General features: G+C 41.6%; 1 protein-coding gene across 1 annotated transcript in view; it reads right to left on the reverse strand.

Moving 5' to 3' along the window:
• Positions 1–465: 465 nt before the first annotated feature.
• The window catches only part of slc4a11 (solute carrier family 4 member 11), a 30,328-nt gene continuing 14,150 nt past the window's right edge, over positions 466–16,643 (reverse strand). Inside the window, exons 17-20 of the mRNA XM_024383220.2 lie at positions 14,860–15,033; positions 14,351–14,546; positions 4,325–4,494; positions 466–3,957 (exon numbers count right to left, since the gene is read on the reverse strand). Coding sequence (XP_024238988.1) covers positions 3,891–3,957; positions 4,325–4,494; positions 14,351–14,546; positions 14,860–15,033 — 607 coding nt within the window. The 3' untranslated portion in view covers positions 466–3,890. The remainder of the gene's footprint in view (positions 3,958–4,324; positions 4,495–14,350; positions 14,547–14,859; positions 15,034–16,643) is intronic.

The raw sequence follows: 16,643 nt of genomic DNA on the forward strand, positions 1-16,643 counted from the left end.
ATACAGGGAAATTACGTTTTTGACTGCGCTTCCCTTTAAAAAAGTCCACTCTACTCTGAAGTGTTGAAGGCAACACAATTTATCTGACACAGCAGTGATCTTTAGGGAACAGTTTGTTCATAACACCTTTTGAAATGTATACATTGGCTTTAAAATCAGTGACACTAGAAACCACTGCAAAGAACAGCTGACAAGTAACAAGTCTGACAATAAGACTACACAGAACTCTCCTCTGAAAATCCAGGTTTAGGTTATTCTAGGTGGGCTTATAGTGCCATCTATTGGGACAATTGCACAGGGTGAACTCTCTCACATATCTGCAATGCTGTGAAACCATCAACCAAGAACTCGAAAGGGAGGACTGTTTTACACGTCTTCAGAATGAGGTAATACAGTACAGAAAGTTAGCAATATGAACATGTTAATCTGTCGCAGTATGATTATAATTAAATACAAACATTCAAATAATTTAAAAGGCTTTATTCGTTTGGTAACAGCTTAAACAGCAGGAAAGCAGTATACTGTGCAACATATTTGTTTGTTTTACATTAATATCCTGTATGTTACTTTGTAATTGCTGAAGTTATGGCACAATTGCATTGCAATCTGGCCAATTCATTGTGAATTGATTTTGTATAAGTAACCAAAAATATTGAACTATAAACAACCATGACTATCTGCAGATCCCAGCCTAAAACCAAAACAATGTTGATCTTTCTAAATGTTTACCTTATTCATATACAACAATACAATGAGCTTAAACATGTTATATAAAGGTAGGATGTGGGTCAGGGGCAGAATTAGATAATGCCTTGTGTTGTACAGAATTTCTCATAATACAATAAGAAGAGAGGTTAAAGAGTATGTTAAATATTTTAGCAACTATATAGATAAAGCAACTACATAGATTAAGCAACTACTGTACGTCAATCAATCATATTTATTTATAAAGCGCTTTTTACATCAGCCGATGTCACAAAGTGCTATACAGAAACCCAGCCTAAAACCCCAAACAGCAAGCAATGCAGATGTAGAAGCACGGCTTATACGTAACAAATAAAAAAGGTAAAAATTGTGGTCCATCCAGATTTCAATTTCAGTCAACTACCGGTTGCAACCCAGTCACAGTCTAGTACTCTTGGAGTCAAAGGGTCTTAACATGTACTGGGTCAAAGACGTGTAAATTTGGTGTCCGAAGGCCATTCATTTAAGTTAAGAGAGGGATTGAGCTCTAAACTGTCAAAAAGTCCTTCTGTGTAACTGTCCGGGTAAAATTTGAATGACAAAAGTGTTTTTAAAACGTAAAAATTCATCCTAAAAATATAAATGAACATCTATGGCATAATTGTGTTAGTGTTTACAACAATATATAGAATAATGGGTGACATACTGTATCTAAAAAATATAATATATTTTGAGTTTCATCAAAGTCATTCAGTATAACAAAGGTAAAAAGCCATTTTTAAGCATATCACATGATGGTAATCATGTGACAGTGTGTGACATCACAAAGAATACCCATTGAAGACCCTCTATCAATGTGATGAGGTGAGTAAATCTCTCTGAAATATTTGATGATTTCACCTTTTCACCCTCTAGTAACCATTGTAACGAAAATGCATGTCCTTCAGTACAATACAGAAAATAATATTTTAATGTTATTATTTTATAAAAAGCTCTATTAAATATAAAAAGTAAGAATAATCTTTATAGGTCAATGTCATTAATTTATATAGATGGCCAAGGAACTGCCTGTTAAATATGTTTATTTATGAAATCCATCCTTAAGTATCACGCTTTTGTTCTTCAGCACAACAAAAGTTTCATGTTATACCACATTGTCACCGTTATGCTGAATGACAGTAGCTTTGTTATCCCATGTTTTCACTAGTTTACAACATTAAATCATACAATTGATATTTACTTGATGTTTGAATACTGAATTGTAAACTAATTTATGACATTTTAAGGTATTTCAAGGCACATTATGTTTATACTGTAGATGCCGTTGTCTAATAAGAAGAGGGCTGCACGGCACAGACAACAGATTGATGCAGATCCAGTTGCTAGGGAGGAAAGACTAGCCAGAAGAAAAGCAAGGTATTGTTTTCATTGTTTCATGCTACTGTCAGCAACAGAATAGGATACAATAGCATATAAAGCTGGGTGGATAATGCTTAACATTAAGTTGCACTATTACACTGTAGTTAATGTTTTATTGCACTTCAGTTAAGGTATAACTGATGGAGTATATTAGTTAATATAATATTACAAACACACACACGATTATGGATTAAAAAATGGATTTTGGTTTATTGCTGCTTCACATTTGGGGCACTATATGAAAAATCGAGACTGTACAAATTTGAATTGAAGTAGTTTGATGGCCATTTTATGTAGCTATTTTGTGTAGGTATCTTGGAATTACATTTGTGTACCTGCATTAAAAATAAATTTACCAGTTACAGTGTAACAATGTATAATTATAACATTAACTATTATGTAATAATCGTGTAATAATGCAATTTAATGCAACGTAAAGTGTTGCCACAGGCTCAAATTATAGTAAAGTGATTATTGTTAACATTAGCAATGAAATAGTAACAAAACATGTTTGAAAGAGAAAAGGAGAGGGAGTTGATTTAACTTTTAAACTTTGATTACGTGTTATCATTGTATAGCCTACTTTTAATAGAATACTAATAACATTTCATGGATGTGAATCCTATTCTGTGCCAGTGTCATAACTATTACATTTTAGTTTTTTAGCTATCAGAGAAGAAAGAAGGATGTCTATCCTGATCATCTACCGATCCATACAATGACACAATCTCATTCTGAAAAAGAGGGAAAATGTGAGATTAAATTAGAGAAAGCACCGTGAAAGAATCGAACAAAATAATGTGGTGATGAACTTAACTCCAGTATCCACTGAAGGAAACTCTTGTAAAAAACTTGTACAAGTACAACATGAACCTGCACCTCCAGAACTGGATCAACCATCTGAGTCCTTGAAAAATACTATTGTGGCTACTAATAATCATTCATAGCATTATTGTTGTTGCTAAAGGAATCACATTTAATCAATATTTTTGGGCCGTAGTGATGTGTCATTCAGGGTAACAAAATATTGTCATACAGTATAACACCAGAATTTTATATTAAAATGCAATCACTTTGTTTTGTTGACTCAGATAGATAAAAACAAATCTCAAAGGATGAAGTGAAAGATATTTTCGGTGATTTTACAATTTTTTTCAGTGTAAGGCAGGAAGTTTTTGTAAAAGACCTTCAATAGATTTTGAGTTGTACCTGTGACACATAAAATATGTGGTATTCAAAATAAAATAATGGTCATTTTTTTCTGGGTAGTTATATTTCTGCCAGTCTAAGCATGAATATAACCTTGGGATTATGAATAATGGGCATACATTAATTTTTTTTAACACTTAGTGTTATACTGAATGACATTTTACTAGGGTACATTCATATGAATCACATTTTTTTATTGGCTTTATTCTTGAATATAACTAATATAAGGGCATATATGACACTCCAAAGAACATAAAAAGGATTTGAAGGGAATTGTAATTGCTATTTTATTTTTTTGCTTCTTTGAAAACCTTATACGTCTTTGACCCAGTTTACAAAATAGATTTTGTATTTTAGGGGGCTCAAATCAATTCATAGAGCTGAAGATTTGCACTGTAGTGCGATTTTAAATTAACGGTAATTTCTGAGCGAGCCGACAGTACCTTCTTTGAATGCAGTCTCCGCAAATGCGGGAACATTATCTTTACATTTCTATTGAGCTTTAGCGCAGGTCTTCAACGCTACAAATTGAATCAAGGCCTTGGTATCAGTCCTTTCAGAGTTCTCCCTCCGTCTGTCTACATGTGCTGAGAATCCATGATGTCCAGATACTTCGCCTCAATTACCCTTGGCAGCAGGTTAGTCCTGGTGAAGAGATACAGAGACACACATTAAACCCAATTAATTCAAAATCAAACTCACTACTGTAGTAAGTGTCATTGAACTACAGTCTTGGTTGTTTTCAATGGTAAATACACCTGTTATAATCTTTGTTAATAGAAAGCCACAACAATCAATTATTGGTGATCTTGAATATTTAACCATGGAAATCAACCAGGCACGTTTTTCTAACCACTAGAGGCTACTGCTACCCTTTGTTCAAAGCCAAAAGCCACTGGTTCAGCTTCCCAGTTTTTTTGTGGACTTCTCTGCCCCCTGCTGGTCAGGAGGACTATACCAATTCAATAGAGGTACAATAAAAATGTGTTCTATTTAATTATGTGACTGTTACCTGATGGGAATGAGCAGGATCATCAAGAAGGGGAAGATCATCTTAATATAGGGCAGAGGGTACATGCCAAACGCACACAGGATGATCAACTGCAGTATCTGCAGGGCTGTGAAGAAGTGCACCTTCTTCTGGGGCACCCTCCGAATGTAGTGGGTGGGAGGGTAGGAAGTCTGAGGGGAGGGAGAGGAGATGGTTTAACATCATGGTTGACAAGGACATCTGAGGGGAGGGAGAGGAGATGGTTGAACATCATGGTTGACTAGGACGTGTGAGGGGAGAGAGAGGAGATGGTTTAACATTGTGGTTGACTAGGACGTCAGAGGGGAGAGAGATGGAGAAGAGGTGGTTTAACATCTTGGTTGACTAGGATTTTTGAGGGGAGGCAGAGGGAAAGGAGATTGTTTAACATCATGGTTGACTAGCACATCTGAGGGGAGGGAGAGGAGATGGGGGAAGATCTTCAAAGGTAAGTGATTTATTTAATCGCTATTTCTGACTTTTGTGACACTTTTGTGTGTGGGGCGCTATCCTCAGATCATCTCATGGTATGCTTTCACCATAAAGCCTTTTTGAAATCTGACACGGCGGTTGGATTAACAGGAAGTTAAGCTTTTAAACGATGTAAGACACTTGTATGTTCATGAATGTTTAATATGACTATTTCTGTATTTTGAATTTCTATTTCACTGGATGTTGTCGAGGTAGGACGGTAGCGCCCCACCTATCCCTTAACATCATGGGGGAGGGAGAGGAGATGGTTTAACATCATGGTTGACTGGGATGTGTGAGGGGAGGCAGAGGAGATGGTTTAACATCATGGTTGACTGGGATGTGTGAGGGGAGGCAGAGGGAGAGGAGATGGTTTAACATCATGGTTGACTAGGACGTCTGAGAAGAGGCAGAGGGAGAGGAGATGGTTTAACATCATGGTTGACTGGGACGTGTGAGGGGAAGGAGAGGAGATGGTTTAACGTTGTGGTTGACTAGGACGTCTGAGAGGAGGCAGAGGGAGAGGAGATGGTTTAGCATCATGGTTGACTGGGACGTGTGAGGGGAGGCAGAGGGAGAGGAGATGGTTTACCATCATGGTTGACTAGAACATTTGAGGGGAGGCAGAGGAGATGGTTTAACATCATGGTTGACTAGGACGTGTGAGGGGAGGCAGAGGGAGAGGAGATGGTTTACCATCATGGTTGACTAGAACATTTGAGGGGAGGCAGAGGAGATGGTTTAACATCATGGTTGACTAGAACGTCTGAGGGGAGGCAGAGGAGATGGTTTAACATCATGGTTGACTGGGATGTGTGAGGGGAGGCAGAGGGAGAGGAGATGGTTTAACATCATGGTTGACTAGGACATCTGAGAGGAGGCAGAGGGAGAGGAGATGGTTTAACATCATGGTTGACTGGGACGTGTGAGGGGAAGGAGAGGAGATGGTTTAACGTTGTGGTTGACTAGGACGTCTGAGAGGAGGCAGAGGGAGAGGAGATGGTTTAGCATCATGGTTGACTGGGACGTGTGAGGGGAGGCAGAGGGAGAGGAGATGGTTTAACATCATGGTTGACTAGGAGGTCTGAGGGGAGGGAGAGGAGATGGTTTAACATCATGGTTGACTGGGATGTGTGAGGGGAGGCAGAGGGAGAGGAGATGGTTTACCATCATGGTTGACTGGGACGTGTGAGGGGAAGGAGAGGGAGAGGGGATGGTTTAACATCATGGTTAACCATTTTAGCTGCTCTGCTATTCACCATTACATCACTTATTGCTAAGATAGATACAGTGGGGAGAACAAGTATTTGAAACACTGCCGATTTTGCAAGTTTTCCTACTTACAAAGCATTTAGAGGTCTGTCATTTTTTATCATATGTACACTGTGAGACTGTGAGAGACGGAATCTAAAACAAAAATCCAGAAAATCACATTGTATGATTTTTAAGTAATTAATTTGCATTTTATTGCATGACATAAGTATTTGATACATCAGAAAAGCAGAACTTAATATTTGGTGCAGAAACCTTTGTTTGCAATTACAGAGATCATACGTTTCCTGTAGTTCTTGACCAGGTTTGCACACACTGCAGCAGTGATTTTGGCCCACTCCTCCATACAGACCTTCTCCAGATCCTTCAGGTTTTGGGTCTGTCGCTGGGCAATACGGACTTTCAGCTCCCTCCAAAGATTTTCTATTGGGTTCAGGTCTGGAGACTGACTAGGCCACTCCAGGACCTTGAGATGCTTCTTACGGAGCCACTCCTTAGTTGCCCTGGCTGTGTGTTTCGGGTCGTTGTCATGCTGGAAGACCCAGCCACGACCCATCTTCAATGCTCTTACTGAGGGAAGGAGGTTGTTGGGCAAGATCTCGCGATACATGGCCCCATCCATCCTCCCCTCAATACAGTGCAGTCATCCTGTCCCCTTTGCAGAAAAGCATCCCCAAAGAATGATGTTTCCACCTCCATGCTTTACGGTTGGGTTGGTGTTCTTGGGGTTGTACTCCTCCTTCTTCTTCCTCCAAACACGGCGAGTGGAGTTTAGACCAAAAAGCTCTATTTTTATCTCATCAGACCACATGACCTTCTACCATTCCTCCTCTGGATCATCCAGATGGTCATTGGCAAACTTCAGACGGAACTGGACATGCGCTGGCTTGAGCAACGGGACCTTGCGTGCGCTACAGGATTTTAATCCATGACGGCGTAGTGTGTTACTAATGGTTTTCTTTGAGACTGTGGTCCCAGCTCTCTTCAGGTCATTGACCAGGTCCTGCCATGTAGTTCTGGGCTGACCCCTCACCTTTCTCATGATCATTGATACCCCACGAGGTGAGATCTTGCATGGAGCCCCAGACCGAGGGTGATTGACCGTCATCTTTAACTTCTTCCATTTTCGAATAATTGCGTCAACAGTTGTTGCCTTCTCACCAAGCTGCTTGCCTATTGTCCTGTAGCCCATCCCAGCCTTGTGCAGGTCTACAATTTTATCCCTGATGTCCTTACACAGCTCTCTGGCCTTGGCCATTGTGGAGAGGTTGGAGTCTGTTTGATTGAGTGTGTGGACAGGTGTCTTTTATACAGGTAACGAGTTCGAACAGGTGCAGTTAATACAGGTAATGAGTGGAGAACAGGAGGGCTTCTTAAAGAAAAACTAACAGGTCTGTGAGAGCCGGAATTCTTACTGGTTGGTAGGTGATCAAATACTTATGTCATGCAATAAAATGCAAATCAATTACTTAAAAATCATACAATGTGATTTTCTGGATTTTTGATTCCGTCTCTCGCAGTTGAAGTGTACCTATGATAAAAAATTACAGACCTCTACATGCTTTGTAAGTAGGAAAACCTGCAAAATCTTCAGTGTATCAAATACTTGTTCTTCCCACTGTATATATTTCTACAACAAGGACGACGCACAAGACATTCTCCAAACACCCTACAGGGCCGACATCCCAGTTATTTGCAAGAGGAAGTGACGCAGGTACAGAGGACAAAGAGCTGGATGCCTGGTCAGGACCCGGAGAAGGCGACAGGGAAAGCTGCCGTTACTGCCAATACTACTCGCCAACGTGCAATCATTGGACAACAAATTAGACGAGGTACGATCACGAATGTCCTACCAATGGGACATCAAAAACTGTAATATCCTATGTTTCATGCAATAGTGGCTGAATGACGACATGGATATTCAGCTAGCGGGATATATGCTGCACCGGCAAGATAGAACAGCACACTCCATTAAGACGAGGGGGCGGGCTGTGCATATTGGTAAACAACAGCTGGTGCACGAAATCTAAGGAAGTCTCTAGATTTTTGCTCGCCTGAAGTAGAGTATATTGTGATAAATTGCAGGCCACACTACCTGCAAAGAGAGTTTTCAGCTATACTTTTCGTGGCTGTTTATTTACCACCACAGACAGATGCTGGCACTAAGACAGCACTCAGTCAGTTGTATAAGGAAATAAGCAAACAGGAAACCACTCACCCAGAGGCAGCGCTACTAGTGGCCAGTGACTTTAATGCAGGGAAACTTAAATCAGTTCTACCAAATTTCTATCAACATGTTAAATGTACAACCAGAGGGAAAACAATTCTAGTTCACCTGTACTCCACACACAGAGACGCTTACAAAGCTCTCCCTCTCCCTCCATTTGGTAAATCCGACCACAACTCTATCCTTCTGATTCCCGCTTACAAGCAAAAATTAAAGCAGGAAGCACCAGTGACTCGGTCTATAAAAAAGTGGTCAGATGAAGCAGATGCTAAACTACAGGACAGTTTTGCTATCACAGACTGAAACATGTTCCGGGATTCTTCCGATGGCATTGAGGAGTAAACCACATCAGTAACTGGCTTTATCAATAAGTGCATTGAGGACATCGTCCCCACAGTGACTGTACGTACATATCCCAACCAGAAGCCATGGATTACAGGCAACATTTGCACTGAGCTAAAGGGTAGAGCTGCCGCTTTCAAGGTGCGGGACTCTAACCCGGAAGCTTACAAGAAATCCTGCTATGCCCTGCGACGAAAGATCAAACAGGCAAAGCGTCAATACAGGGCTAAGATGGAATCATACTACACCGGCTACGATGTTCGTCTTATGTGGAAAGGCTTGCAAACTATTACAGACTACAAAGGGAAGCACAGCCGCGAGCTGCCCATGACACAAGCCCACCAGACGAGCTAAATCACTTCTATGCTCGCTTCGAGGCAAGCAACACTGAGGCATGCATGAGAGCATCAGCTGTTCTGGACGACTGTGTGATCATGCTCTCCGTAGCCAACATGAGTAAGACCTTTAAACAGGTCAACATACACAAGGCTGCGGGGCCAGACAGATTACCAGGACATGTGCTCCGGCATGTGCTGACCAACTGGCAGGTGTATTCACTGACATTTTCAACATGTCCCTGATTGAGTCTGTAATACCAACATGTTTCAAGCAGACCCCCATAGACCCTGTGCCCAAGAACACAAAGGCAACCTGCCTAAATGACTATAGACCCGTAGCACTCACATCCATAGCCATGAAGTGCTTTGAAATGTTGGTAATGGCTCACATCATCACCATTATCCCAGAAACCCTAGACCCACTCCAATTTGCATACCGCCCAAACATATCCCCAGATGATACAATCTCTATTGCACTCCACACTGCCCTTTCCCACCTGGACAAAAGGAACACTTATGTGAGAATGCTATTCATTGACTGCAGCTCAGCATTCAACACCATAGTACCCTCAAAGCTCATCACTAAGATAAGGATCCTTGGAACTAAACACCTCCCTCTGCAACTGGATCCTGGACTTCCTGACGGGCCACCCCCAGGTGGTGAGGGTAGGTAGCAACACATCTGCCATGCTAATCCTCAACACTGGAGCTCCACAGGGGTGCGTGCTCAGTCCCCTCCTGTATTCCCTGTTCACCCACGACTGCATGGCCAGGCACGACTCCAACACCATCATTACGTTTGCAGACGACACAACAGTGTTATGCCTGAGCACCGACAATGACGAGACAGCCTATAGAGAGGAGGTCAGACACCTGGCCGGGTGGTGCCAGAATAACAACCTATCCCTCAACTTAACCAAGACTAGGTAGATGATTGTGGACTACAGGACAAGGAGGACCGAGCACGCTCCCTTTCTCATCGAAGGGGCTGTAGTGGAGCAGGTTGAGAGCTTCAAGTTCCTTGTTGTCCACATCAACAACAAACTAGGATGGTCCAAACACAGCAAGACAGTTGTGAAGAGGCCACGACAAAGCCTATTTCGCCCCAGGAAACTAAAAATATTTGGCATGGGTCCTGAGATCCTCAAAAGGTTCTACAGCTGCAACATCGAGAGCATCCTGACTGGTTGCATCACTGCCTGGTACGGCAATTGCTCGGCCTCTGACCGCAAGGCACTACAGAGGGTAGTGCGTACGGCCCAGTACATCACTGGGGCTAAGCTGCCTGCCATCCAGGACCTCTACACCAGGCGGTGTCAGAGGAAGACCCCAGCCACCCCAGTCATAGACTGTTCTCTCTACTACTTCATGGCAAGCAGTACCAGAGTGCCAAGTCTAGGACAAAATGGCTTTTCCCCCAGGCCATAAGACTCCTGAACAGGTAATCAAATGCCTACCCGGAATATTTGCATTGTGTGCCCCACCCAACACCTCTTTTTACGCTGCTGCTACTCTCTGTTTGTCATATATGCATAATCACATTAACTATACATTCATGTAAATTGGGCCGACCAACCAGTGCTCCCGCACATTGGCTAACCGGGCTATTTGCATTGTGTCCCGCCACCCACCACCCGCCAACCCCTCTTTTACGCAACTGCTACTCTCTGTTTATCATATATGCATAGTCACTTTAACCATATTTACATGTACATACTATCTCAATCAGCCCGACTAACCGGTGCCTGTATTTGTCCTCGCTACTGTTATGGCCTCACAACTGCTATTTTTTCTTTTTACTGTTGTTTTTATTTCTTTACTTACTAATTGTTCACCTCATACTTTTTTGCACTGTTGGTTAGAGCCTGTAAGTGAGCATTTCACTCATTTCACTCATTTCACTCTGTTGTATTCGTGACAAAAAACGTTGATTTGATTTGACTTTAGATACCGTGCCTTGCGAAAGAATTCAGCCCCCTTGAACTTTGCGACCTTTTGTCACATTTCAGGCTTCAAACATAAAGATATAAAACTGTATTTTTTGGGACACAATCATGAAGTGGAACGACATTTATTGGATATTTCAAACTTTTTTAACAAATCAAAAACTGAAAATTGGGCGTGCAAAATTATTCAGCCCCCTTAAGTTAATACTTTGTAGCGCCACCTTTCGCTGCGATTACAGCTGTAAGTCGCTTGGGGTTTGTCTCTATCAGTTTTGCACATCGAGAGACTACATTTTTTTCCCATTCCTCCTTGCAAAACAGCTCGAGTTCAGTGAGGTTGGATGGAGAGCATTTGTGAACAGCAGTTTTCAGTTCTTTCCACAGATTCTCGATGGGATTCAGGTCTGGACTTTGACTTGGCCATTCTAACACCTGGATATGTTTATTTTTGAACCATTCCATTGTAGATTTTGCTTTATGTTTTGGATCATTGTCTTGTTGGAAGACAAATCTCCGTCCCAGTCTCAGGTCTTTTGCAGACTCCATCAGGTTTTCTTCCAGAATGGTCCTGTATTTGGCTCCATCCATCTTCCCATCAAGTTTAACCATCTTCCCTGTCCCTGCTGAAGAAAAGCAGGCCCAAATCAGGATGCTGCCACCACCATGTTTGACAGTGGGGATGGTGTGTTCAGGGTGATGAGCTGTGTTGCTTTTACGCCAAACATAACGTTTAGCATTGTTGCCAAAAAGTTCAATTTTGGTTTCATCTGACCAGAGCACCTTCTTCCACATGTTTGGTGTGTCTCCCAGGTGGCTTGTGGCAAACTTTAAATGACACTTTTTATGGATATCTTTAAGAAATGTCTTTCTTCTTGCCACTCTTCCATAAAGGCCAGATTTGTGCAATATACGACTGATTGTTGTCCTATGGACAGAGTCTCCCACCTCAGCTGTAGATCTCTGCAGTTCATCCAGAGTGATCATGGGCCTCCTGGCTGCATCTCTGATCAGTCTTCTCCTTGTATGAGCTGAAAGTTTAGAGGGACGGCCATGTCTTGGTAGATTTGCAGTGGTCTGATACTCCTTCCATTTCAATAGTATCGCTTGCACAGTGCTCCTTGGGATGTTTAAAGCTTGGGAAATCTTTTTGTATCCAAATCCGGCTTTAAACTTCTTCACAACAGTATCTCGGACCTGCCTGGTGTGTTCCTTGTTCTTCATGATGCTCTCTGCGCTTTTAACGGACCTCTGAGACTATCACAGTGCAGGTGCATTTATACGGAGACTTGATTACACACAGGTGGATTGTATTTATCAACATTAGTCATTTAGGTCAACATTGGATCATTCAGAGATCCTCACTGAACTTCTGGAGAGAGTTTGCTGCACTGAAAGTAAAGGGGCTGAATAATTTTGCACGCCCAATTTTTCAGTTTTTGATTTGTTAAAAAAGTTTGAAATATCCAATAAATGTCATTCCACTTCATGATTGTGTCCCACTTGTTGTTGATTCTTCACAAAAAAATACAGTTTTATATCTTTATGTTTGAAGCCTGAAATGTGGCAAAAGGTCGCAAAGTTCAAGGGGGCCGAATACTTTCGCAAGGCACTGTACATACAGTTGAAGTTGGAAGTTTACATACACCTTAGCCAAATACATTTAAACTCAATTCCTGACATGTAATCCTTGTAAAAATTCCCTGATTTATGTAAATTAGGATCACCACTTTATTTTAAGATAGTGAAATGTCAGAATAATAGTTGAGAAAATGATTTATTTCAGATTTTATTTCTTTCATCACATTCCCAGTGGGTCAGAAGTTTACATACACTCAGTTAGTGTTTGGAAGCATTGCCTTTAAATTGTTTAACTTGGGTCAAATGTTTCGGGTAGCCTTCCACAAGCTTCCCACAATAGGTTGGGTGAATTTTGGCCCATTGCTGCTGACAGAGCTGGTGTAACTGAGTCAGGTTTGTGGGCCTCCTTGCTCGCACACGCTTTTTCAGTTCTGCCAAGGAAATCTTCTATAGGATTGAGGTCAGGACTTTGTGATGGCCACTCCAATACCTTTACTTTGTTGTCTTTGAGCCATTTTGACACAACTTTGGAAGTATGCTTGGGGTCATTGTCCATTTGGAAGACCCATTTGCGAGCAAGCTTTAACTTCCTGACTGATGTCTTGAGATGTTGCTTCAATATATCCACATAATTGTCCTACCTCATGATGCCATCTATTCTGTGAATTGCACCAGTCCCTCCGGCAGCAAATCACCCCCACAACTTGATGCTGCCACCCCCGTGCTTCACGGTTGGAATGGTGTTCTTCAGCTTGCAATCCTCCCCCTTTTCTTCCAAACATAACAATGGTCATTATGGCCAAACATTTATATTTCTGTTTCATCAGACCAGAGGATATTTCTCCAGAAAGTACAATCTTTGTCCCCATGTGCAGTTGCAAACCGTAGTCTGGCTTTTTATTGTGGTTTTGGAGCAGTGGCTTCTTCCTTGCTGAGCGGCCTTTCATTTTAGGTCGATATAGGACTCGTTTTACTGTGGATATATAAACTTTTGTTCCAGTTTCTTCCAGCATCTTCACAAGGTCCTTTGCTGTTGTTCTGGGATTGATTTGCACTTTTCGAACCAGAGTACATTCATCTCTAGGGGACGGATTGCATCTCCTTCCTGAGCGGTATGACGGCTGCGTTGTCCCGTGGTGTTTATTATTGCGTACTATTGTTTGTACAGATGAACGTGGCACCTTCAGGCGTTTGGAAATTTCTCCCAAGGACCTCTGAGGTCTTGGCTGATTTCTTTAGATTTTCCCATGATGTCAAGCAAAGAGGCACTGAATTTGAACGTAGGCTTTGAAATACATCCACAGATATACCTCCAATTGACTCAAATGAGGTCAATTAGCCTATCAGAAGCTTCTAAAGCCATGACATCATTTTCTGGAATTTTCCAAGCTGTTTAAAGGCACAGTCAACTTAGTGTATGTAAACCTCTGACCCACTGCAATTGTGATTTTGTGAATTATAAGTGAAATAATCTGTCTGTAAACAATTTTTGGAAAAATTACTTGTGTCATGCACAAAGTAGATGTCCTAACCGACTTGCCAAAACTATAGTTTGTTAACAAGAAATTTGAGTGGTTGAAAAATGACTCCAAACTAAGTGTATGTAAACTTCCGACTTCAACTGTATAAATACATACATACATACATACATACATACATACATACATACAGACATACAGACATACATACATACATACATACATACATATGGATGGACAGACTTATGTATGTACAGTATGGATGGATGGATGGGTGGATGGAATAGACACACATTCACACACACACACACACACACACGCACACACAAACATGCCCCTATTTTCCTCACTCTCACCTGTTCTTTGAGGAGGAGGAGCATGCGGTCAAACATCTGGTTGCCGTCGAGGGAGGTGGCTGCTATGTAGAGGAAAAGGCCGTAGAGGACAGGCTTGGGGATCCACTGCAGAGGGATGGGTAACAAGAACACTGACAGGCCGATCAGGATGTTAGCCGTCAGAGCCGTGATCCGCGTCTCCTTCACATTGACAATGCTGTAAACCGACAGAAACAGAAACTGGCATTCTTGAAGAGAGAGCCTCTTGTTTAGTCTCATTAGAAACACCCACCCATAATCTTGTTCCAAGGGCCATTGAACAACATATTCCAAATAGAATATTGGAGATTGCACAGACTACAGGAATAAAAATGTTAAATGAAAAATCTTTTTTAAAGTAGGCTTAAGTTGTCTTCATCTGGGACTGTGCAACCGTCCGTGTAAGTAACTGCTTCAAAAAATAATAAATGTTCACAATAAGTTATGCAGAAAACTGCCTCTAAATCTTTGGTCAAGCTGCCCTCACTCACGTTTCATAGAGGTGTCCCCCCTCCACGTGCAGCTCCACCTTAGCCAGCTGACGTGCGTGCAAGGAGGAGTGTGGGAATGCGGCGTGCATCCACGGCAAACCCAGACACGACATGAGGATGTTGATGAAGCCGGTCAGCATCAGGTCCCAGTGGAATGCAGTTCCCTTCAACAACCTGAAACATTACCACATAGACACAGAACAGTTTGGCATTATACAATTCAGACAAACATGGACTAATCGTGGACCATGGATGACATCGCGCTGGATAGGCTACCAACATACTGGCTGGATAGGCTACCAACGTGTTGGTTGAGCTTGTCAAAGCCAGTGCTTAATTTATAAATCGGGAGGGGCCGGAACAAAAACTGAGCAAAAGAGTGGGGCACCGAAAAGCATTGCATCATATTTGCGTAGTGGCATTGAGCAGTAGAGTAGAGGCACTTACAGAAGTAGCACACATGGGACCCTAGGCCACATTTTAGTGGCCTATGGTCCAGGACATATTGGGCCTTTAATAAACTAATTTCATGCAATTCTACCTCATTTTACATGAAGGTAGACTTTGGCATAATCTTTTTATGGAAATCTCAGACTTCCGACTTTAGTGCGTTCAAGAACTGGGTAATGGGGGAATTTAACAGGGAATTCCAAGTGGGAACTCTAGATTCTTTCTAGAGCTCCAATTTTCCGATCTGAAGATCACTGACATCATGATTCGACCTTGTTTTTTTCAGAGTTAAAAGCACCATAATACCCCACAAATTATGGAAATGACAGGCTACTTTGACACTGACAAACTGAGTATCTGAGATCAATGAAAACGACCTTGTCTTGAATCCATCAATAGTCTAGTCCTGTGTGTGTGGACGCATATTGTAGGCTACAATATGAGGAGGAAATTATAGTCCTAAAAATGCTTTCCAGTTTCACTGACTCTCCCAATGAATCGCAGCTCACTCACTGGTGATGGCATAATGCACTCATGCCAAAAGCCTCTCTCTCTTGTTTTACTTTGTTAAACAATATTTGGAAGTTTATCAAATATTTGGTTAGCTTACAGCTGACAAATTAGATTATTCTCCTTTCAGCGTTAGACGTTTGCTTTCCAACCTGTGTTTTCCATGATTGTAGACTATTTGAAATATTACGAAAGGCCAGTTTTGTCTGCATGCTGTTTGTTCACTGAGAGATTTGTCGCGCATTCCCTACTGTAGGCTATGCCTCATTGGGCTACACTCCACAGCTAGGCTATTTTTTAAATAAGCAAGTCATCCTCTGTGGCAAATATTTTGTCTTTCTCATGGTGTAGAAGGCTATTCTGAATTATTTCATTTATTTCGGAACACACAGTAGTAACTCTATAACTTTGGAAAATGTATTTCAATTTATCAGGCGTGCAGAAGCTCCTCCAGAACCCTTTGCGCGGCTCTAGAACTCGAATGAACTTTGATCGCGTTTGTTAGAATTTTTACATTGCAAAAAGTGACAATTTTTCATGCCACGAGAGGTACCGAATCCGCCTCAAATTAAGCACTGGTCAAAGCCTTACGACAAAGTCATATTTAATGAAAACCAAATACAATATACAGAATAATAGAGTAACGTTATAGAGTATACTATACAGTTGAGTGTGTTGAAAAAATGCATGTGCTGTGCTGCAGCAAAAGTACATCATTGTGACAAACACTCTTGCAGGTTCGTTTGCAATCATTAAACGTTAATGTAATGATTCTGCAATATTCTCCTGGCGGTGCAGTTATATCCACTTTGCAGCACACATTC

Source organism: Oncorhynchus tshawytscha, linkage group LG21 (assembly GCF_018296145.1).
Source record: "Oncorhynchus tshawytscha isolate Ot180627B linkage group LG21, Otsh_v2.0, whole genome shotgun sequence".
Classification (NCBI taxonomy): Eukaryota; Metazoa; Chordata; class Actinopteri; order Salmoniformes; family Salmonidae; genus Oncorhynchus; species Oncorhynchus tshawytscha.